This window comes from Somniosus microcephalus, chromosome 8 (genome assembly GCF_052327205.1).
Source record: "Somniosus microcephalus isolate GS21.2 chromosome 8, FLI_Smic_1.0, whole genome shotgun sequence".
NCBI lineage: Eukaryota > Metazoa > Chordata > Chondrichthyes > Squaliformes > Somniosidae > Somniosus > Somniosus microcephalus.
In genome coordinates this window covers 245,319,250-245,342,595 of record NC_140994.1, presented here as the reverse complement: position 1 = coordinate 245,342,595, position 23,346 = coordinate 245,319,250, and the positions used below count along the sequence as shown (strand labels likewise).

General features: G+C 50.4%; 1 protein-coding gene across 1 annotated transcript in view; it reads right to left on the bottom strand.

Annotated features, from left to right (window-relative positions):
• The window catches only part of LOC147114249 (uncharacterized), a 101,800-nt gene that overhangs the window by 25,501 nt on the left and 52,953 nt on the right, over window positions 1-23,346 (bottom strand). Inside the window, exons 8-11 of the mRNA XM_085996194.1 lie at window positions 21,905-22,177; window positions 16,028-16,366; window positions 7,066-7,335; window positions 3,031-3,138 (exon numbers count right to left, since the gene is read on the bottom strand). Coding sequence (XP_085852320.1) covers window positions 3,031-3,138; window positions 7,066-7,335; window positions 16,028-16,366; window positions 21,905-22,177 — 990 coding nt within the window. The remainder of the gene's footprint in view (window positions 1-3,030; window positions 3,139-7,065; window positions 7,336-16,027; window positions 16,367-21,904; window positions 22,178-23,346) is intronic.

The window sequence follows — 23,346 nt, the reverse complement described above, 5'->3', positions numbered from 1 at the left end:
CGTCCTAGAAGTGGTGGTCCTCCCTCAGGTAGTACGTACAAATTCATTCTTGGGTGTACTTTACCCCTATCTCTCACCTTGACTCTTATTTTCCCCATGGGGTATACGTTATGCCCCGTATATGTCCGTAATACGAACTTGGTATTTCTTAAGGGTATGTGAGAGAATAGCCGGTGGTAGTCCTTTTGGTTGATGACTGATACAGCTGATCCCGTGTCCAGCTCCATTCGTACTTGGACTCCAGCTATTTTTAGTGTGACCCAGATCGTCTGTAGATCAGTCACTTTACCCACATTGTGGATTCTCAGACTATCCAACTCCTGGCTGTTTGGGTCTGAGTCTGAATTTTGTTCGTCTGAACTCTTTTCAGCCACCTGATGTACCTTGTTGTACTTTCCTTGTGGTGGTGGCTTCCTTTGCTTGTTGGTCTTCTTTCCGGACCTGCATACCTTCGCGATGTGACCCAGTTTGCCACATTTCCTGCACTCCTGGTTCTTAAACCAGCACTGATTCTGGTCGTGCGTTGTCTTTCCACAACGGTAGCATTTGGAAGTGCTTGCAGTAATTTGGTCCACCCCGAGTGCCGCCGCCTTTTGCTGCATTTCCGCCGCTCCTTTCGCTGCGGCTTCGTGCGATGAAGCTATGAGGACAGCCCTGTCCAGTGTGAGGTCGTTTTCTTCCAGAAGTCGCTTCTGCATTCCTTCTTTGGCCAAGCCGCATACGAACTTGTCCCGCAGCGCCTCTGTCAAATTCCCTCCAAACTGGCAGTATTTCGCTAGCTTACGCAGTTCGACTAAGTATTCCGCATTGCTTTCACCTTGCCTCTGGGTTCTGGCGTAAAATTTAAATCGTTCAGCCAGCATCAACGGTGTGGGGTTCAAGTGATCCTTCAACACTGTTACGATCTCTTCGAAGGTCTGGTCCGCTGGTTTAACTGGTGCTATTAGATGTTTCAAAAGCCCGTATGTTTTTGCTCCCATCGAATTTAACAAAGTTATTGCCTTGTCGTCATCCCCAATTTCGTTGGCTACGCAATATATTTCTATGCGTTCGACATACGTGGCCCAGTCTTCTATTTCCGCATTAAAATCATTAATATTTCCTCGCTTAGGCATCTTCTTCTCTTTTCGAGAACAGTACAAGTATTTCTTTACTTATTATTAATTTTCTTCTCTTCTTGAGAACACCACAAGTATTGCTTTACTTATTCTTATTTTTCCTCTCTTCTTGAGAACACACCAGCCTTTCTGAAAATTCTAATTAATTTTCTAAGATGACGGTTTCCCGCTTCTGCCTTCTTCCCCAGCGGTTTACCCGCGAAAAATGGCGGCTTTCCCGCGCTTCTCGCTCTCCCCGCCCACTTCAATGGCGGTTTTCCCGCGCTTCTCGGCGCTCTCCGCCCACTTCAATGGCGGTTTTCACCCGTCCCCCGACGCTGACTGTCAGCCCGAGTGCGGCCCGTATCTCCTGTGCGATCGCTGGTGCGCCGCCCGCCCGAAGCGGTTCTCAGCCCTTATCACCGGTGCGATCGCTGGCCCGCTAAGCGCCTCCCGCTTGAAGCGGCTCCCGGCCCTTATCGCTGGTGCGATCGCTGGCCCGCTAAGCGCCTCTCGCTTGCACCCTCCCGGGCTCTGGCTCACCCGCTCACGCGTTTCACCGCGGCTCTTATCAGGGATTGCGATCGCCCTTATCTCCCGATCGATGGCCCGGCTGCACCTCGCACTCCAAAGCGGCCCGGCCCTTATCGCCCGATCGATGGCCCTGTACCTGTGTCTTCCCAGCCTGTTTCTCCTCACAAGCTGCCTGGATGTCTTCTGCTCTGCAGTGCTCAGTCGCTGATGGAGGCTTCAGGGTCCTAATGCCTGTCACTTCCAGTGGGGTGGTGGGATTTGAAACCTTCAACGTCCTGTTTGTGGACGAAGCCGCCGTGAAATAACTGCCGCAGAGTTCGAATCCGACTCGTCGCCAATGTTAAGTCTGTGGGTTGTATTGTAAATAATCCACAGACTCCACGATTAACAAAATAAAACAGGTCTTTACTATTCAGAGGTTCGGGCGATTCTGCCCTAGTTAACGTATCACAACCCTTATATACTGGTGTGGTCACTATCGGTATTACAGTATACATGAGCCAACAAATAGTGCCACCCTAAAGTAGTGCTCTTAAAGGCGAACGGTTACATTCAATAGTTCCCTTAAAGGTAAACGGTTACATACACAACACTATATATTGATGATTCTTTTGTGAAATCCACCCAACTTACTAAATGTCCCAAATTATGTTTCCCATCGTTTAAATGATAACTGAGGAAATATCCAGAACACCCATCTAACCTTGTAACCTATACTGTGCGCAGTCTGGCAAAGCTTCAATTTTAAAATTAGCATCCTTGTTTTCAAATCCCTCCATGGCCTCGTCCCTCCCCACCTCTGTAAACTCTTCCAGCCCTACAACGCTCCGCGATCACTGCGTTCCTCCAATTCTGGCCTCTTGCGCAGTCCCGATTTTCATCGCTCCACCATTGGCGGCCGTGCCTTCAGCTGCCTAGACTGTAAGCACTGGAATCCCCTTTCCAAATCTCTCCACCTCGCTACCTCTCTCTCTCCTTTAAGACACCCTTTAAAACAAATCTCTTGGACCAAGCATTTGGTCACCAGTCCAAATATGTCCTTAGGTGACTCAGTGTCAAATTTTATTTTAGAAAGGTTCTGTGAAGTGCCTTGGGAGGTTTTAATACCTTAAACGCGCTATATTAATACAAGTTGTTGTTATTATTATTCATCTGTTACCAGCTGCTTAACACAGTATCAAACTCACATCATTCTAGCAGTTCAGGAACTATTGCCGTCCTAGAATATTTGACATATAGAAACACAAACACATCTGTTTATCTAATCCTAGTGGATTACATTGTTTAATTTCAAACAAGAATATAATTGTCATTCCTAATTTTTGGAATCATGTGCCACATTCACATTTTCTTGCATGTATGAAACCTGAAATTGGGTTTAGCAAACTACATATCTTACCTGCAACCTTGCACTTTCTCAGACACAGCACCACTGTCAGGATAACGATGAGGAGAAGAGCCAGACTCCCGAAAACAATGACATTGGTATGTTTAAAAGTGTAATCACCTGTCAGACGAATAAGCATAGATTTCACATTCAGTTGATAGATTAACTTTAAAAAAATAAATTAAGCTCCCCTAATGACCCAGTCGATAACCTTACTGCCTGATTTACCATTAAGCCATACAGGCCAGAAGGTCCTCTGTTTAATTCATGATCCAAGTTATCTGACCTCACTCAGGAACATTGGAGTGCTACAACTGTCCTCACTGCCTTCAGTTAGGGACAGGGAAAAAGAAATCACACAGGGTTCTAGTTCCTAGTTCCAATCCAGTGATTCCTTCTGGCAAGGAGATGTGTGAAGATCCAATTCAGCTGTGATGCTTCCTGCTGTACAATAGGCGAATGATACTCAATGTCTAATCTTGCACTTATATACTTGAATAATGGCTATTTGAATGAGAACTGCACTCAATGGGGTAGATCTTGATTGAGCAAGAATTAATCCTTGACAGTGCTTCTCAGGAATGTCACCACAGTGTCACCACAATGCAGCAAGCCACTACCATGGAATGAGTCTGTGTCCATGATGTGCCACAAACCAAATATACGATCTCAGTCCAGGTTTCAGAAGGAGGTAGGAAAAGTGTGGATGGGCATTCCTCTGGGAGGATGAAAAGATACAGAGGCAACAACTCATCTCATGCACCTCCCTGTGGCAGGTTGGAGGGTACCTTTGGTAAAGACCTGGAAAGAGGCTGTCTGTCTACACTGTCTCAGGTAAGACACGGTGCAAAAGATGGGATAACAAAAGAAAAATGTTCCCAAACATTTAAGCGGTTATTTGACTGGATTTAGCATCAAAATAGCACCTGAAGAATGGGCACTGTGCACAGGAATAATGGATGCAAATCCTATGCTATTGTTTTGCAGCTGATTAGCACTGCATCTGAATTTCCTGTATGGATTTTCAGATAGTTGGTCCTGAATTTACTTGAGCAATATAAATTGCATACAACTGAGGGCTGAATTTTGCCGGTGCTCAAAGGGCAGGTTTGGAGGCGGGTCCGCTGTCAAAATCAAAGATTGACAGCGGGTCAGTATCCTGCTGTAAACACGCCTCCTTTTCAGTTTCCCAAGTGTCGGGTCTGTCATCCCTGAACAGACCCATCACCAAGCGGCGGGTCAGCCAATTTATATAGTTAAAAGCTTATTAAAAGATAGTTAAGAACCATTTTCCCATGTACTTACCATTTTACCAGGTTTTCAACGAGGTGCCTGGAGAGCGGCTATCATGTCAGGTAAGTATGTTGGGTTCTCAATGACTATGGATTCTTGTGAATAGGTGAAAGCTGCTAAAGTGGTATAAAACCTACCATTTCACAGCTGTTCACTTCCCAATCTTAGAAGCTGAAGCATTAATGATTTGGAATCCACTTTTGAGCTTTATGCACTTTTGAAGTGTTTGGATGAATCTCTCTATCCACTGTCACCTCCATGGAACAACCTATCTCAACATTGACAGATTACTTCTGTCATCTCAACCTCACCTGCCATCTATTCCATCAGCATCGGCGCCCTGGAAAAAAAATTAATCTTGGTCCTCAGAATCCCACCACGATCAGCCCCAACACCAGCATCACCAGGCACACCAGCAGCACCAACATCCACACCAACCTTCTCTGCAATCAACTGATGCTGCACTGGACACAGGGAATCATCACCCATACACATTGGTACTCGGGACACCAGCGATGGCCTTGCCATGCTCAGATATGCTTCACTTAACACTGTACACCCTGGCTGCCACATGATGCACCAGGTTGGCACCATCACACACCAGCACCATAAAGCATCCCTACAATGTCCAAGCCATTCCTTTCACACTCATCACCATTGGGGCAGGGGCGGGGAAAGTTTTATCTCACCATTCACTGGAACTCACTAAGACACTTTCAAAGGTGCACACAAATCTGTCCAAGAAGACAAAGTGGTGACAATAATGATTTCAATGCTTGACAACACAATAACAGAAAGTTTACACAAACATTGGCTAAAACACACAAGTGCCTACCCTTGTGTGCTGTTAGTTGTTATGATTGCACTAGGATGAGGGCGAGTGTAAACGGTGGTTAGAGAGATCAGGAAATTATATAATGTAGATAGAGAGGGATGGGTGGAGGTGCAAGTTAAGTTGGTGTGAGTGAGGATGTGTAGGAGTAGGGTAAGGAAGGCAGAGTGATGGGGATTTGATGAGTGGCACAAGAGGATGAGTTGAGTTGGCTTTGCAGTAACGTTCCATGATCTACTGAGATCATTGAAAGGTTTGCGCCACTGCAGCCAGGTACTCCTGACAACATTAATGCATCAGTGGAGAGAGAAACAGAGTTAACGTTTCAGGTCGATGACCCTTCGTCTGACATCTGTTTTTACTCCTAACAACACCCCGGCTTGTGTCATCCTGTGCAATGTGCAACCAGGCTGCCTTGGTATACTGGGGAGGTCTCTTCCACCCATGGGAAGGGAAGAGAACCTTCCTGTGTGCTGTGACTCCCTCCATAAGCATATGGAGGAAGTCATGGGAGAGCCTGGGTGCAGTTGTGCAGTGATTGTCAGTGTTTGCAGCACCTCAATGCTGTAGAACACTGACAGCAAAACCATCAAAATCATTTTGGACATGGCCCCTTTAAGGAAATCAGCTGCTGATGCATCATCAAATGATGTCATTACACCCACTTCCTATTAATTGGCCGGGAACATCGCAGGGCGGGCTTAAGAAGCCCAATCAATGGAAAATCTTGTTGGAGGCCGGGATCCAGACAGATGCGAAGTCCCCACACGTCACAGACGTTGCCCGCCGCAGACCCACCTAGGTTGGAACAATCCAGCCCTGAGTGCCAGGGTCCTGTGCACTCAGATTCCCCAGTCTGTTGCTGGGAGCAATTCAGAGGCAAATTTACTACAAAACAAGAAACCTGGAGCTGTAGCCTCCAGAGAAATAAAGATAAAATTGTAAGAGTAAATAGCAAGCAAGTTATTTCTGCTCCCTTCCCAATCTGATTTCGCATGAATTTAGGGCAATATGCCAGCTAGACAGCCTTTTCTATCATTTCCCGGCCAATCATTCCCTGGCCAATCATTCCCCGGCCAATCATTCTAAGGCCAATCATTCTCCGACGAATCATTCCAAGGCCAATCATTCCCCGGCCAATCATTCCCCAGCCAATCATTCCCCGGCCAATCATTCTAAGGCCAATCATTCCCCGGCCAATCATTCTAAGGCCAATCATTCTCCGACGAATCATTCCAAGGCCAATCATTCCCCGGCCAATCATTCCCCGGCCAATCATTCAAAGGACAATCATTCCCCGACTAATCATTCCAAGGCCAATCATTCCCCGGCCAATCATTCCCCGGCCAATCATTCCCCGGCCAATCATTCAAAGGACAATCATTCCCCGACTAATCATTCCAAGGCCAATCATTCCCCGGCCAATCATTCTCCGGCCAATCATTCCCCGACCAATCGTTCTCCGGCCAATCTCCGCCACTTCCAGTATTTTGATCCAGAAGTGCCATTGGTCAATTATTGGTCATATCCAAATGAGTGGCAGGGACAGAGTGACATCATGAGTCACAATTTCCATCATTACCCACCACAGCAACACCGGATGCAAGGAAAACCACTATGTTACTGGCATCTAGTCTTATTACAGTGGGCAGGAGGGGATTTAACATTTAAAAGGCTCCTTACAGGAGTGTAATGGATCCCAAAGATATAAAAAACTGTTCTCCTCTTCAGCTCCTCTCTATTGCTTTGATTGTATAGTTTGATTTTTGAAGTTAAATTGTTTATATGTGAAAACCTATGACTGAACCCTGAGTAATGTGGAGTGCAATAGGATCTGAAAAGTAAGAGGTTATCATGATAAAAGAGCAGTGAGTGACAAAACTTTCTATGGAGGTTAAAAGTGAAAAACCTGAGACACTTACTGTTAACCTTCAGATAATATGGAATTAAAACGCTGGGCGTGTTTTGATGAAACAAAACACATGTCCAGTTCCTTCTGTCTCTATCAGCTTTCTGAATAATCAGCCGTAACAAATCCTCTTCCGGCTTCTGGCCCTTAAAAGTTTTCTCTTCAACAGTTTTGCCATCACTACTGATCCAAACAAGTCTCATTGATTCACTGACATCAGAGACAGAGCAGGTCAGGGTAACGGTGTTTCCCTCAGTCACTGCATCAGATGGTTCAGCTATGACTGTGTAAACAGGAAAATCATTTAGATTGTAAACAATGACCTGGAGTTTGCGCTCGATTGCGTTGGTTTTTTCCGTGCGATTCGCTCGATATCAGTGTAACTGGCGCAGTAGATCTGGAAGTTTTAACCGCAAATTGCGTTCAGCGCAACTGGAGTTTCCAAAATATTTTGCGCTAGTTTAAAAAACACCGTGCTAAAAGCAGGCACCGCCTACATAACTGGCCCTGCCCACAAAACTGTCCACACCCCCAGGGTGCTACTAGACGCACTCCCCCTCCCCCTTGGGGTGCTACCAGTGAATATCGTGACGCTACGTGCCACGGTACTGCAGGCCTTCCTCCCCTTATTAAAGTGGAGTGGCCTTGCGCAGCACGACTTGGAGCCCAGCTGGGTCCGTCACTCAAGATGTCACGCAGCCGGCATTTCGCGGGGTGGCTTCACAGGAGGGCGGGGCCGGTAACGGGGGCAGGTGCTGGCAGGTGGCCAGCAACAAAAATGGCCGCCGGCAACTCCCCTTTAATTTGCGCTGCCCTGGCCACAGGTGGGCCCCCCTGACCCTGTCGAACAGAGTATCCGGCGGTAAGTCCGAGGGCGCTACTGAAGTTCGCGGCCGGGGGGTGAGTGGGGCACTGCGCATGTTGTTGACGTCATCGCCGGAGGCGCAGTGCTGCGGGGCACTAACGGTTATCACCGCCGCTAACTTCCTGCTGAATTTCGTGGGAGAAACATAGAAACATAGAAGATAGGAGCAGGAGTAGGCCATTCGGTCCCTCGAGCCTGCTCCGCCATTCAATGCGATCATGGCTGATCATCAAAAATCAGTACCCGGTCCCTGCTTTCTCCAAATACCCCTTGATCCCTTTAGCCTTAAGAAATATATCCAACTCCTTCTTGAATATATTTAATGAACTGGCCTCCACCGCCTTCTGTGGTAGAGAGTTCCACAGGTTCACTACTCTCTGGTTGAAGAAATTCCTCCTAATTTCTGTCCTAAATAGCCTACCCTTTATCCTTAGACTGTGTCCCCTGGTTCTGGACTCCCCGACCATCGGGAACATCCTTCCTGCATCTAGTCTGTCCAGTTCTGTCAGAATTTTATAAGTTTCAATGAGATCACCTCTCATTCTTCTAAACTCCAGCGAGTACAAGTCCAATCGACCCAATCTCTCCTCATACGTCATTCCTGCCATCCCAGGTATCAGCTTGGTGAATTTTCGCTGAACTCCTTCCATGGCAAGAACATCCTTCCTCAGATAAGGCAACCAAAACTGCACACAATACTCAAGATGTGGTCTCACCAAGGCCCTGTACAACTGCAGCAAGACATCCTTGTTCCTGTACTCAAACCCTCTCGCTAAGAAGTGTATTGATTTCTTTGTGGGTTCAATGACGAGACATTTATGAAAGAGAGTGTCTTTTAATCTAAAGTCTGTTCAACTCTTTATACAGCATTTCAGGAGACACAATGCTAGTGATCCATCTAAAACGAAACTAAAACTAAACTGCTTGGCCTAGAAATTAGGTATAGCCCTGCCAGCTCGCTGGCGCCCAGAATTTACCGCTGGGCGCGGAGCCACTCGCGCCAACCAATATTCAGTTTCAGCGCCCAAAGTCGAGGACGACCGCTGTTCAAGGGTGTGGCCGCCCCCGCTTGGGGCGCTGAAACTGAATATCGGCGCGCTAGTTGCCGCAGCGCCACCCGCAGCGGAGCGGCAGGCTGCGGTACTGCAGGCCTTCCTCCCTCTCTTAAGGGGGAGGTGCCTGCAACAGCCGGAGCCCCGATCGCGAGTACCGGCAAAAGAGCCCTGCACAACGGAGAAGTGCCGGGCTCCCGGAAACCAGCCGGCAATGCCGCGGGGGGGGGGGTGGAGGAGGCCGGGGAAGGAGGTGCGGGCAGGCGGCCGCCGAAAAAGCGGCCGGCCGCACCTCCACCTTAAAGCGCCCCACTAAGGCTGTAGTAAGGACCCGGTCTCCGGATGTTATTAGCGGCCGCCACGGACGAGGCGGCCGCTACTGAAGATGGGGATTGGGCCGGTGTCGGGGCGGAACTGGGGCGCTGCGCACACCGATGACGTCATCGGTGGCGGCGCAGTGCTAACGGCTACCGCCACAATTAGCACGTCAATGAAGTTCGCCCGAAGTTTGCAGACTGGCGCAGAAGCCCTCTTTGGGCGATAACTGCGCGCAAAGCCCACTGACTTTCTAGGCCCTTGTCTCTGTCACATGCGCTCTGCTGGTCAGGCATAAGCAATCAAACAGGCAAATACAATCACTATTTGCTGATATCATTACATCTCCCTTTCTTAAAACAAAAGTATTTTACTTTTAACTGACAACATGTTTTCTTTGTATTAATCTGCATTTTAACTGTAACACTTAATGAACTTACATTATCATTATCAAGGTTTTTTAACCTTGCTTTGTGTGTTCACATGAAATATGTAAATACACTAGAACTTGAAGAAAGAATAAGATAACATTACTTCCTTCTATAACAAGAGTCCTTAAATTTTCTCAATGAGTCTCTCAGGAGGCTTCACGTGTCTTGAGGATTTTCTGATTGATTGTCCTTGAATCTGAGTTGTTGCCTCAGATGATGATTTCTCAGCTGTGTGATCAGGTTGTTCAACAGTATCAGTCTTTTGACCTGCTGTGTGATCAGGTTGTTCAACAGTATCAGTCTTTTGACCTGCTGTGGCTGGTCCCATGAGAAGATCCCGACGATTTCTTCTCAGAACAGCACCCTCATCTGTCTGAATGGTGTATGATCTTGGTTGAACTTCACTCAGGACAGTTCCCTTCTGAGTCCATATGTTTGTTTTGTCTTTGAACCTTACTTGGTCACCAGTATGGAGTTCAGGTAGGTGTTGTGTTCCTCTGTCATAGTAGTACTTTTGCTTTTCTTTCTGTTGTTCTTTGAACTTCCTCACTTTCTCCCCCTCTTTTGTTTTCAGGAGGTTCTCCGGATGGGTAGGTTTGACCTTAGCATATGTCCCATAAGGAGTTGGGCTGGTGACATACCACACTCGAGCGGCGTTGTGCGGTATACAAGCATGCTCTGGTAGAAGTCAGTTCCACTGTCTTTTGCCTTGTACATCAGTCTTTTCACTGTCTGGACCGATTTTTTCACTAGTCCATTGGACTGTGGAAAGTGAGGACTTGACGTTGTGTGGACAAAGTCCCACTCTTTGGCAAAGTGTCGGAAACTTGCATTGTAAAACTGGGGTCCGTTGTCTGTGAAGACCTCGCTTGCCACGCCATGTCTGGAGAATATGGCTTTCATACATCTTATCACAGCATCTGCAGTGGTGGTGTACAGTCTACAAACCTTTGGATACAGGGAGTAATAGTCTGTGACTACAAGATAGTCCTTCCCTTGACATACGAATAGGTCAGCGCCTACCTTCTGGTAAGGTCTGTCCGGCGCTGGGTGTGGCTTTAGTTGTTCTACCGGATTGCTTGCTCGATATTTCAGGCATATTGTGCAGTTTGACACCTCATTTGTCACATCTTGGTTGATTCGTGGCCAGTACATCACCTCTCGTGCTCTTTTCTTAAACTTTTCAATTCCCAGATGTCCTCCATGGATCCTTTTTAGCATCTCTTTTCTCAGACTCTTTGGGATAACTATTTTACTTCCTTTGTAGATTATGTCTTCGACCAGTGATAGTTCCGCCCTGCAGTTCCAGTACTCTGCCATGTCAGGTGAGCAGTCTTGCTTCATGTTGGGCCATCTATCCAAGATGCTTTTCCTCAGTCATCTCATTGTTTCATCTTTGTTTGTCTCAGTCTTTATGAGCTCCATTTTTGTATCTGCTATGGGCAGTGCACTTGTGATCATGTCCACGTACGCATTCACTTTTTCATCCATTTTGGTGTTTGCGGGCTCACTTGGGTCTACAGCTCTGGACAACGTGTCTGCTGTATACATCAGTTCACCCGGTGTGTACGCAACATTCAGTGTATAGCGTTGCAGCCTGATCATCATTCTTTGTATTCTAAGCGGACAGCTATTTAGTGGCTTTTGGAACATTGCAATCAAGGGCTTATGGTCAGTCTCTACACTGATTGCTTGTCCTGCCACAAACTGGTGAAATATTTCACAGGCGTATGTGATGCTGAGCAGCTCCTTTTCTATTTGAGCATATCGCGTCTCCGCGTCTGTCATTGAGCACGATGCATATGCAATAGGTTGCCAGTAGTCATATTTTTGCAGAAGAACGGCACCGAGCCCACTCTGTGATGCATCTGATGATATCTTGATGGGTCTCGCTGGGTCATAAAACCTCAGAACTGGTTCCTCTGTGAGCAGTTTCTTTAGATCGCTCCATGACTTCTCATGCTCATGATTCCATTCCCATTCTATGTTCTTTTCAGTTAGTCTTCTCAGTGGCACCATCTTTTCTGAGAGGTTGGATATGAATTTACCCATGTAGTTGATCATTCCATTAAACCTCTGCACGTCCTTTTTGCATTGTGGCTTTGGCATATTCTCAATGGCGGACACCTTTCTGGGATCTGGTCTGATGCCCTCACTGCTAAGGATGTCTCCCACCAATGTCAGTTCTGTCACCCCGAGCTGGCATTTCTCTCTATTCAGCTTCAGGTTTGTTTTCCTTGTTGCTTCCAGCACTTTTTTCAGTCTCTCGTCATGCTCAGTTCTCGTGGTTCCCCATACTATAATGTCATCCATTGATGTATCAACTCCCTCCAGGTGCTCATAGATCATATGGATAATTTTGTGATACACTTCAGGAGCTGAGGCAATGCCAAATGGTAACCTTAGGAATCTGTATCTGCCAAATGGACTGTTGAACGTGCACAGTCTTGAACTTGCTTCGTCCAATTTCATCTGCCAAAATCCTGATGATGCATCTAACTTGCTGAAATACTTTGCATTTGCAAACTGTGCCATGATTTCCTCACGTGTAGGAAGCTTGAAGTGCTCTCTCTTTATTGCTCTGTTTAGATCTCTTGGATCCAGGCAAATTCTGAGCTTTCCATTCTTTTTGTCCACAACAATGAGGGAACTCACCCACTCAGTTGGCTCATCTATCTTCTGAATCACGTTCAGGCTTTCCATCCTGTCCAACTCTGCCTTCAGTTGCTTTTGAAGAGCAAATGGAACTTTTCTGCATGGATGTATGACCGGTGTCATAATTTTATCTACACTGATCGTGTGTTCTCCTGGAATGCAGCCTAGACCCTTAAATAGGTCATTGTACTCTTTCATGAGTTCATCATAGACTGTCTCTCCTTCGCTTTCCACAATGAGGACTCTCTTTACCAGGTTCAGTCTCTCACAGGCTTTTAAACCTAGTATGGCTTGCACATCCTTTGGCACCACGATTAACGCTAGCGTGTGCTCTCTGTCCTTGTGTGTCACTTTGACAATGCATCTTCCTTTCACTGGTATATCAGTACCTGAGTATCCTGTCACTTTCACTTTTATTCCATGTATCTTTGGTCTGGGTCTAATTTTCTTAAAATCAGTCTCTGATATCACATTAACTTGTGCTCCAGTATCCAATTTAAATGGAATGTGTATGTCATTCACTTTTAGTGTCAACATCCAGTCTCTTTTTTCTTCTTTGTTTTCAGACACAACATCTACATAGAACTCCTCTATCTCGCTTTCATCTACTGTATGGACCTTGCTTTGTTGCGCTTGGTTCTTACAGCAACGGGCATAATGGTTGTTTTTGTTGCAACTATTGCATGTTTTACCATATGCTGGACACTTTCTTGGTGTATGCTGTGTACCGCATCGACTACATGACTTTCGATTGCCCCTTTCATTTTCGTTCGCTGGCCACGCCTCTTTTTTCACATTGGCGCTCTTTTTGTTAAACGGTTTGTGTCCGTTCTTTCTCACTGCATCCACGTTGCAGCTATTGTCACTGAACAGCTCCTTTGCCTGCGACCTCGCAGCCTCTGTAGCCCTACACAGTGCTATGGCTTTTCCCAGGTCTAGATCTTGCTCTCTTAGCAGTCGTTCCCTTAGACCATTATCTGGAATACCACACACCAGTCTGTCTTTCATCAGCGAGTCTGTCAGTCCCCCAAATTCACATGTTTTGCTTCGGTTTCTCAGTTCAGTCACATACTGATCAATAGTCTCACCCATTTTCTGTACACATGTGAAAAATCTGTGCCTCTCAAACGTCACGTTACGTTTAGGTATGCAGTAGGCCTCAAACTGTTCCATTATTTTATCTAGCTTTATTTTGTCTCCATCAGCAGCGAATGTGAAGTTATTATACACCTCCAGCGCTTCATCACCCATGACATGTAAGAACACTGACAATTTCTTTTTATCACTTTTCTCGTCAGCTCCGATTGCCGCTAAATACAACCCCACACGTTGTTTGAATCTCCTCCAAATTTCAGCCACATTACCCGTCAACTGAAGCTCCGCCGGTGGGTGTAAACCTTCCATTTTTTCACTTCGTTAGCTATTCTCCAATGGTAAGTAACGATGTTCTCTTTTGGCTTGCTAATATGTGGAGAGCTGATTAAACTTCAGATTTTTCCTCTTCATCTCTTTCAGTCACTTCTGACACCATGTATTGATTTCTTTGTGGGTTCAATGACGAGACATTTATGAAAGAGAATGGTCTAGAAATTAGGTATAGCTTCGCCAGGTCTGTAGCGCCCGAAATTTAGCGCTTGCCCGGATTCCTGTAGCGCCCGCCTGAAATTCAGTTGCTCCGCCCCAACACGGAGGCGGGCGCTATTGGAGGGTTTGGCCGCCTCGTTTGGGGCGAAGAATGTCAGTTTCAGGCGTCCAGCTGCCGCTGCGGCACCCGATGCGGTGCGGCAGGCTGGGGTAATGCAGGCCTCCTCCTTCTCTTAAGGAGGAGCTGCCTGCAGCCGTGAGATCGCCGCTGGATTCCCCCGGCAAATGAGCCCGGCACCACGGAGAAGTGCCGGGCTCGCGGGAGTCACACACCAATGCCGCGGGGGGGTGGTGCAGGAGTCCGGGGAGGGAGGTGCGGCCAGGCGGCCGCCGGGAATGCGGCCGGCCGCCCCTCCACCTTTATGCGCCGGCCTCTCGGAGCTGCAAGGCACCGTTTTGCAAACGCTGTTTGCGGCCGCCACGGGAGAGGCGGCCGCAACTGAATTTGGCGGTCGGACCGGAATTGCATTGGAACCGGGGCGCTGCGCACACCGATGACGTCATCGGTGCCGGCGCAGCGCTACCAGCTAACGTCGATGTTACGGACCAACTGAATTTCGGGCACGAAAAAACTTCCGGCGCAAACCACTCTATAGCCCATAAGTGGGCGCAAACGCGACTGAATTTCTAGGCCAATGTCTTTTAATCTAAAGTCTGTTCAACTCTTTATATAGCATTTCAGGAGACACCATGCTAGTGATCCATCTAAAATGAAACTAAAACTAAACTGCTTGTCTCTGTCACATGCCCTCTGCTGGTCAGGCATAAGCAATCAAACAGGCAAATACAATCACTATTTGCTGATATCATTACAAGAATGCCAACATACAATTTGCCTTCTTAACCGCCTGCTGCACCTGCATGCATACCTTCAGCGACTGGTGCACAAGGACACCCAGGTCTCGTTGCACTTCCCCTTCTCCCAATTTATTGCTATTTAGATAGTAATCTGCCTTCCAGTTTTCGCCACCAAAGTGGATAACCTCACACTTATCCACGTTATATTGCATCTGCCATGTTTCTGCCCAATCACACAACATGTCCAAATCATCCTGTAGTTTCTCGACATCCTCCTCACAGCACACACGCCCACCCAGCTTTGTGTCATCTGCAAATTTGGAGATATTACATCTAGTTCCCTTGTCCAGATCATTTATATATATTGTGAATAGCTGGGGTCCAAAGACCGATCCCTGCAGTACCCCAATAGTCACTGCCTGCCATTCGGAAAAAGACTCGTTTATTCCAACTCTTTGCTTTCTGTCTGCCAACCAGTTCTCTATCCAAGTCAATACCTTGCCCCCAATCCCATGTGCTTTATCTTTACATGCTAATCTCTTATGCGGGACCTTATTGAAGGCCTTCTGAAAGTCCAGATACACCACATCCACTGGTTCTCCCTTATCTATTTTACCAGTTACATCCTCAAAAAATTCCAGTAGATTAGTCAAGCACGATTTACCTTTTGTGAATTCATGTTGACTTTGTCCGATCCTGTCACTGTTTTCCAAGTGCTCTGCTATTACATCTTTTATAATGGACTCTAGCATTTTCCCCACTACCAATGTCAGGCTTACCGGTCTGTAATTCCCCGTTTTCTCTCTACCACCTTTTTTGAATAGTGGGGTAACATTAGCTACCCTCCAATCCATGGGTACTGTTCCAGATTCCATCGAATGTTGGAAGATGATCAGCAATGCATCTACTATTTCTAGGGCCACTTCCTTAAGTACCCTAGGATGCAGATTATCAGGCCCTGGGGATTTATCGGCCTTCAGTCCCATCAATTTCCCTGCAAATACCCGGGCGCTAGTTGCCTTGTAGAGTGCTAATGGAAGGCGCAAATCAACCGAATGATTCGGCGATATGTAATATGTAAATGGGTTTGAGTGGAAACTTTTCAAAATGAGTGGAATTTTGAGTGAAACTTGCGCCAGAATCGCCGATTGTACCCAAAACGGAAACTCTACCCGACTTTATCAATGAAAACAACGGCAACATTCTGTCTCCTACCTTTAACTGTGATTAGTTTAATGGTCACATAATTAAATAACCCCAGAGAGCAAGTGTAAACTCCTGCATCTTCAAACAGTACGGGGACAATCCTCACACTGAAGTTCTTGCCATTGAAATTTCCCACTGTGGGCACCAGTCGACTCCCAAAGTAGGTCCTGTTTACATCAAAGGGCTTAGATCTGAAAGTGGAAGCTATTTCTTTCTTTTGATTCTGAAAATGACGTGACCTCCAAGTCCATTTAGTTTTAATGATCTCAGATTCAGCTTCACAAATCAGGGAGAGTTCACTGTGAGCTGTGCCTGACCGATAAAGTGTGTAACTCTTACTGCGTAAATCTGAAATAGAGAGACAGGAAACAAGGTGTTAGATTTATATAGCTGCTGAGATACAGATGTTCTGAATTCCCACAGGGCCATTCAGCGCCCTCCTTGCATAAGCCAGCTGGGAGTGCAGCACTGGGACAGGGGAATCGGCTGGGACCCGGATACACTGGCTGCCGGCCCAGGCTGCCTATTGTTTAAACGCTGGGTTGTGCTACAAAGTCCATCAGCCTCAAACATGGCCCCCGTCAAATTGATGTTGTTTCCCCGTGGGTAGATAATCAATTTGTTAAACTGTCTCAGCAATCGATTAGCAATACATGCCTCATACCCATTGTGATGGGCATCTTTGGTCCCCTCGGCTGTTAACAGAATCATAGAATCATAGAATGGTTACAACACAGAAGTAGGCCATGTGGCCCATTAGCCCGTGCCGTATTATTTTTCTTTTTTTTTGCCCAGCCCCAGTCCCAGCCCAAGCCTCAACCCAAGACCCAGCCCCAGCTCCAACCGCAACCCCAGCCTCAGCCCCAACCCCAATCCCAAACTCAACCCCAACCCCAACCCCAACCCCAGCTCAAGCCCCAGCCCCAACACCAATCCCAACCACAACCCCAACCACAGCTCCAGCCTCAGCCGCAGCTCCAGCCCCAGCCCCAACTCCAGCCCCAACTCCAGCCCCAACCCCAACCTCAGCCCCAACCCCAGCTCGAACCCCAACCTCAGCCCCAGCTCCAGCCTCAGCCCCAACACCAACCCCAGCCCCAACCCCAACCCCAACCTCAGCCCCAACCCCAGCTCCAAACCCAATCCCAACCCCAGCTCCAGCCTCAGCCCCAACCCCAACCCCAGCCCTAGCACCAGCCCCAGCTCCAACCCCAACCCCAGGCCCCAGCTCCAATCCCAACCCCAGCCCCAGCCCCAGCCCCAGCTCCAACCCCAACCTCAGCCCCAACTCAGGCCCCAGCTCCAACCCCAACCCCAGCGCCAATCCAGGCCCCAGCTCCAACCCCAGCCCCAGCCCCAGCCCCAGCCCATACCCCAGCTCCAACCCCAGCCCCAGCCACAGCCCCAACCCCAACCCCAAACTCAACCCCAACCCCAACCCCAACCCCAGCATCAGCCCCAACCCCACCCCCAAACTCAACCCCAATCCCAACACCAACCCCAGCTACAGCCCCAGCTCCAGCCCCAGCCCCAACACCAATCCCAACCCCAACCCCAACCACAGCTCCAGCCTCAGCCGCAGCTCCAGCCTCCAGCCCCACCTCCAGCCCCAACCCCAACCCCAACCTCAGCCCCAACACCAGCTCGAAACCCAACCCCAGCCCCAGCTCCAGCCTCAGCCCCAACACCACCCACAGCCCCAACCCCAGCTCCAACCCCAATCCCAACCCCAGCTCCAGCCTCAGCCCCAACCCCAACCCCAGCCCTAGCACCAGCCCCAGCTCCAACCCCAACCCCAGCCCCAACCCAGGCCCCAGCTCCAATCCCAACCCCAGCCCCAGCCCCAGCCCCAGCTCCAACACCAACCCCAGCCCCAACCCAGGCCCCAGCTCCAACCCCAGCCCCAACCCAGGCCCCAGCTCCAACCCCAGCACGAACCCCAGCCCCAGCCACAGCCCAGACTCCAGCTCCAACCGCAGCCCCAACCCCAACTCCAAACTCAACCCCAACCCCAACCCCAACCCCAGCCTCAGCCCCAACCCCAACCCCAAACTCAACCCCAACCCCAACCCCAGCTACAGCCCCAGCCCCAACCCCAACCACAACCCCAACCCCAGCTCCAGCCGCAGCCCCAGCCCCAGCCCCAGCTCCAACCCCAACCCCAACCTCAGCCCCAACCCCAGCCCTAACCCCAGCTCCAACCCCAATCTCAACCCCAGCTCCAGCCTCAGCCCCAAACCCCATCCCCAGCCCTAGCACCAGTCCCAGCTCCAATCCCAACCCCAGCCCCAGCCCCAGCCCCAGCTCCAACCCCAACCCCAACCCCAACCCAGGCCCCAGCCCCAACCCCAGCCCCAACCCCAGCCCCAGCTCCAGCCTCAGCCCCAACACCAACACCAGCCCCAACACCAGCCCCAACCCCAACCCCAACCTCAGCCCCAACCCCAGCTCCAACCCCAATACCAACCCCAGCCCCAACCCCAACCTCAGCCCCAACACCAGCTCGAACCCCAACCCCAGCCCCAGCTCCAGCCTCAGCCCCAAATCCCAACCCCAGCCCCAACCCCAGCCCCAGCTCCAACCCCAACACCAGCCCCAACCCAGGCCCCAGCTCCAATCCCAGCTCCAGCCTCAGCCCAGACCCCAGCACCAACCCTAGCCCCAGCCTCAGCCCCAGCCCCAGCCCCAGCTCCAGCCCCAGCCCCAACCCCAGCTCCAGCCTCAGCCCCAGCCCCAACCCCAACCCCAGCTCCAGCCTCAGTGCCAGCTCCAACCCCAACCCCAGCCCCAACCCCAGCCTCAGCTCCAGCCCCAGCTCCAGCCCCAGCCTCAGCCCCAGTCCCAACCCCAGCCCCAGCCCCAGCCCCAACCCCAGCTCCAGCCTCAGCCCCAACCCCAACCCCAGCCCCAGCCCCAGCCTCAGCCCCAGCTCCAACCCCAAACCCAGCCCCAACCCCAGTCTCAGCCCCTGCCCCAGCCCCAACCCCAGCTCCAGCCTCAGCCCCAACCCCACCCCAGCTCCAGCCCCAGCCCCAACCCCAGCCCCAGCCCTAGCACCAGCCCCAGCTCCAATCCCAACCCCAACCCCAACCCCAGCCCCAACCCAGGCCCCAGCTCCAACCCCAGCCCCAGCCCCAGCCCCAGCCCCAGCTCCAACCCCAACCCCAGCCCCAACCCCAACCCCAGCCCCAACCCCAACCCCAGCTCCAGCCTCAGCCCCAACCCCAGCACCAAACCCAAACCCAGCTCCAGACCCAGCTCCAAACCCAAACCCAGCCCCAACCCCAGCCTCAGCCCCAGCCCCAGCTCCAGCCCCAGCCTCAGCCCCAGCCCCAACCCCAGCCCCAGCCCCAGCCCCAACCCCAACCCCAGCTCCAGCCACAGCCCCAACCCCAACCCCAGCCCCAGCCCCAACCCCAGCCCCAGCTCCAGCTCCAGCCCCAGCTCCAGCCCCAGCCCCAGCCCCAGCCCCAACCCCAGCCCCAACCCCAGCTCCAGCCTCAGCCCCAACACCAGCCTCAGCCCCAGCCCCAACCCCAACCCCAGCTCCAGCCTCAGCCCCAACCCCAACCCCAGCTCCAGCCTCAGCTCCAACCCCAGCTCCAGCCCCAGCCCCAGCCTCAGCCCCAGCCCCAACCCCAGCCCCAGCCTCAGCCCCAGCTCCAGCCCCAGCCCCAGCCTCAGCCCCAGCCCCAGCCCCAGCCCCAGCCCCAGCTCCAGCCTCAGCCCCAGCCCCTGCCTCTGCCCCAGCTCCAGCTCCAGCCTCAGCCCCAGCCCCAGCCCCAGCCCCAACCCCAACCCCAGCTCCAGCCCCAGCCTCAGCCCCAGCTCCAACACCAACCCCAGCCCCAACCCCAGCCCCAAACCCAGCCCCAGATCCAGCCTCAACCCCAACCCCAGCTCCAGACTCAGCCCCAGCTCCAACCCCAACCCCAGCCCCAACCACAGCCTCAGCCCCAGTCCCAGCTCCAACCCAAACCCCAGCCCCAACCCTAGCCTCAGCCCCAGCTCCAGCCCCAGCCACAGCCCCAACCCCAGCCCTAGCCGCAGCCCCAACCCCAGCTCCAGCCCCAGCCCCAGCCCCAAACCCAGCCCCAGATCCAGCCCCAACCCCAACCCCAGCTCCAGACTCAGCCCCAGCTCCAACCCCAACCCCAGCCCCAACCACAGCCTCAGCCCCAGTCCCAGCTCCAACCCGAACCCCAGCCCCAACCCTAGCCTCAGCCCCAGCCCCAGCTCCAGCCCCAGCTCCAGCCCCAGCCCCAGCCCCAACCCCAGCCCTAGCCGCAGCCCCAACCCCAGCTCCAGCCCCAGCCCCAGCCCCAGCCCCAACCCCAGCTCCAACCCCAACCCCAACCCCAGACCCAACCCCAGCCTCAGCCCCAGCCCCAGCTCCAACCCCAACCCCAGCCCCAACCCCAGCCCCAGCCCCAGCACCAACCCCAACCCCAGCCTCAGCCTCAGCCCCAGCTCCAACCCCAACCCCAGCCCCAACCCCAGCCTCAGCCCCAACCCCAGCTCCAACCCCAAACCCAGCCCCAACCCCAGCCTCAGCCCCAGCCCCAACCCCAGCCCCAGCCCCAACCCCAACCCCAACCCCAGCTCCAGCCTCAGCCCCAACCCCAACCCCAGCTCCAGGCTCAGCCCCAGCCCCAGCCCCAGCCCCAGCCCCAGCCTCAGCCCCAGCCCCAGCCCCAGCCCCAGCTCCAGACTCAGCCCCAGCCCCAGCTCCAGCTCCAACCCCAACCCCAGCCCCAGCCCCAGCCCCAGCTCCAGCCTCAGCCCCAGCCCCAACCCCAACCCCAGCCCCAACCCCAGCCTCAGCCTCAGCCCCAGCCCCAGCCCCAACCCCAGCCCCAACCCCAGCCCCAAACCCAGCCCCAACCCCAACCCCAGCTCCAGCCCCAGCCCCAGCCCCAGCCCCAACCCCAACCCCAGCCCCAGCCCCAGCCCCAGCCCCAACCCCAGTCCTAGCTGCAGCCCCAGCCTCAGCCCCAGAAGGAGATAAAATAGAGATAGAGATGTAGGCAATCCGGCCAGTCGATCAAAGGGTGCAACATCAGTCTGCCTTGATACATAAAGCTGCAAGGGCAAGCTTGGGCCAGGCTCAGAAATTTAGTATGTAAGAGGATAGTTAGGAGTTAATTTATTTAACTTAAGTAGTTGACCCACTGGTGTGGGAAAGTACAATGTGTTTGTTATTTTGTTCTTGTACACAAAGACCGTTTATACTGATTGAAGTAAGTGTCTCTGACCATAACTTTCTGTATCTTCACTTGCTGTGAACTAAAGCATTTTCACAATTTATTACTGGCCTTGTCTCACCAAAGGCTTTTTGTTGGACCATTATCAAAGAGACTAAAGAAGTACACGTACGATAGACACAAATATCCAGTTCAGATCACAAGGAGGTCTTACTCTTATACCCTTAGCTTATGCTGTCATATAGTCAGATATTGGGCAGTATGAGAACATCCCTAAATGTAAGACACTCAGGCCAGGTTTGTGAGTGAGCAACACCACTGTACCCAAGAGAATGTCTCAGGAAAGACCCGAATCTTGTAACACCTGTGTTGGGATCATTTAATTTGTTTGTATTTCTCTATTCCAAAATAGACTGGAATGGCAGTTGCTTTTATAGATTGATAGAATTTATTCTTTTTGATTCATACATGTGAATTGAAGTGAATCCAATGAGTTCACCTGGTTGTTCACATCAGCTCTTAATGTCACCATTTTATATTTACACCCATGTTCCAGGGCAAAAACAAGGACCACATTCTGCAGTAAAAGCCCACAGTGGTGCCTGTGCTCACTGTACTTTGTGAGTAACAGTTTTATATCAGTAACTATTTAACACCTAATGCAAGCTAGCTCTGGACTTACTCTGATCCACATCAACATTTGTGTTTCCAGTGAGAACAATGGAGTCATTTTCCTGCACTTCCCATGTGTACAAATTCTGATTTTCTGCTCCAACGTGTCTGACTATCAGATAAACCGTATTATTCAGATGGATCTCATCAGTGTTGTTCCTCCTGTTCTGCTGAGATGAGTCTCTTGGTTTCCAGTGAAGACTGACGGTATCTGAGAGTCTGGAGATGGTACAACTGAGGGTGATGTCACTGCCCATTACAGGCCTCTGCGAATCTGTCTCAACTGTAAAAACAGATCAATGACGTGTAGCATAGCTTTCCATAAACTTTCTGAATTATTGCATTCAGAATTTTTTTTACTACAAACAGACACAGTCAAGCAAATGCTGACCAGCCATGCCCAGTGCTGACTATGAACATTTCCCAGATAGTGCCCACTTGTCCCTTTTGGCTCCCTCATGATTTTGAACACCTCCATCAAATCTCCTCTTAACCTTGTAAGGTTTGCAAAATTTCGGCAGCCCCCGAAGATTATTTCATTAAAGAAAACCTGGTTGGAATGTACTTTACATCAAAGATGGCTGCAGCAGGCCTCATGGCAAAAAAGAAAGACAGCCTGTCTGAATATCTCCTAGCACTGGATGACAAAGGATTGGAAGTAAATACCAGTTTCTGATGTACTGAAGTATTGAAACTGTCAATCAACTGCAGTTAGGGAGTTTCAACAAGGAACAAAGGATTGTTTGTTTACACAAACTCTTAGCAGTGTTGACTCAAGGGCTTAAGTGATTGCTGTCAATCTAGTTGCAGTTGAAATGTAACCACAGGACAAAGGATTGTTTACACTAACAATTAAGGTTTGTTTATCAAGCACTCAAGAAACCAGCGGGACATTTTTAAACTGGGACAGCTCTATTCACAAACCAGTCAAATGAATGGGAAACGAATTCAAACCCATTACAGTCAATGGGGACAGATTGGTCCCTTTTGTGTGACCCAGATACGTCCAGATTTGGGTGCGAATATAAGGGCTCCCAATGGGGTATAAAGATAGCCCCTCAGGAAGCCATTCTCTCTCTCTCTACTGCCTCGCCTCCAGTGCCCTACCTTCAAGAGGACCATCACAGCCCACCCAAAGAAGTGGAATACCAGCAGTTACTTTTGAATTGCTGGGGTATCTCCACTTCATGTGGTGAAAAATCCAAGGCAGACCGCAGGGGCACGGAGCAGGCATTTCAACATCGTAGACTGGTGAGCATAAACTTTCTGGCCCATTACAAGGCAACCTAGATAGTATAAGGGGTGGGAATTAAAGGGGAATTTTGTTAAATTGTAATTTTAGTCAATTTTCCCTCGATGTGTCCGTTTCTCCTCCCCGTTAAGTAAAAGTGTGCTGTATTCATAATTATTCTCACTGTATAGCAATTCATTCTTCATTTCAATAAAACATTG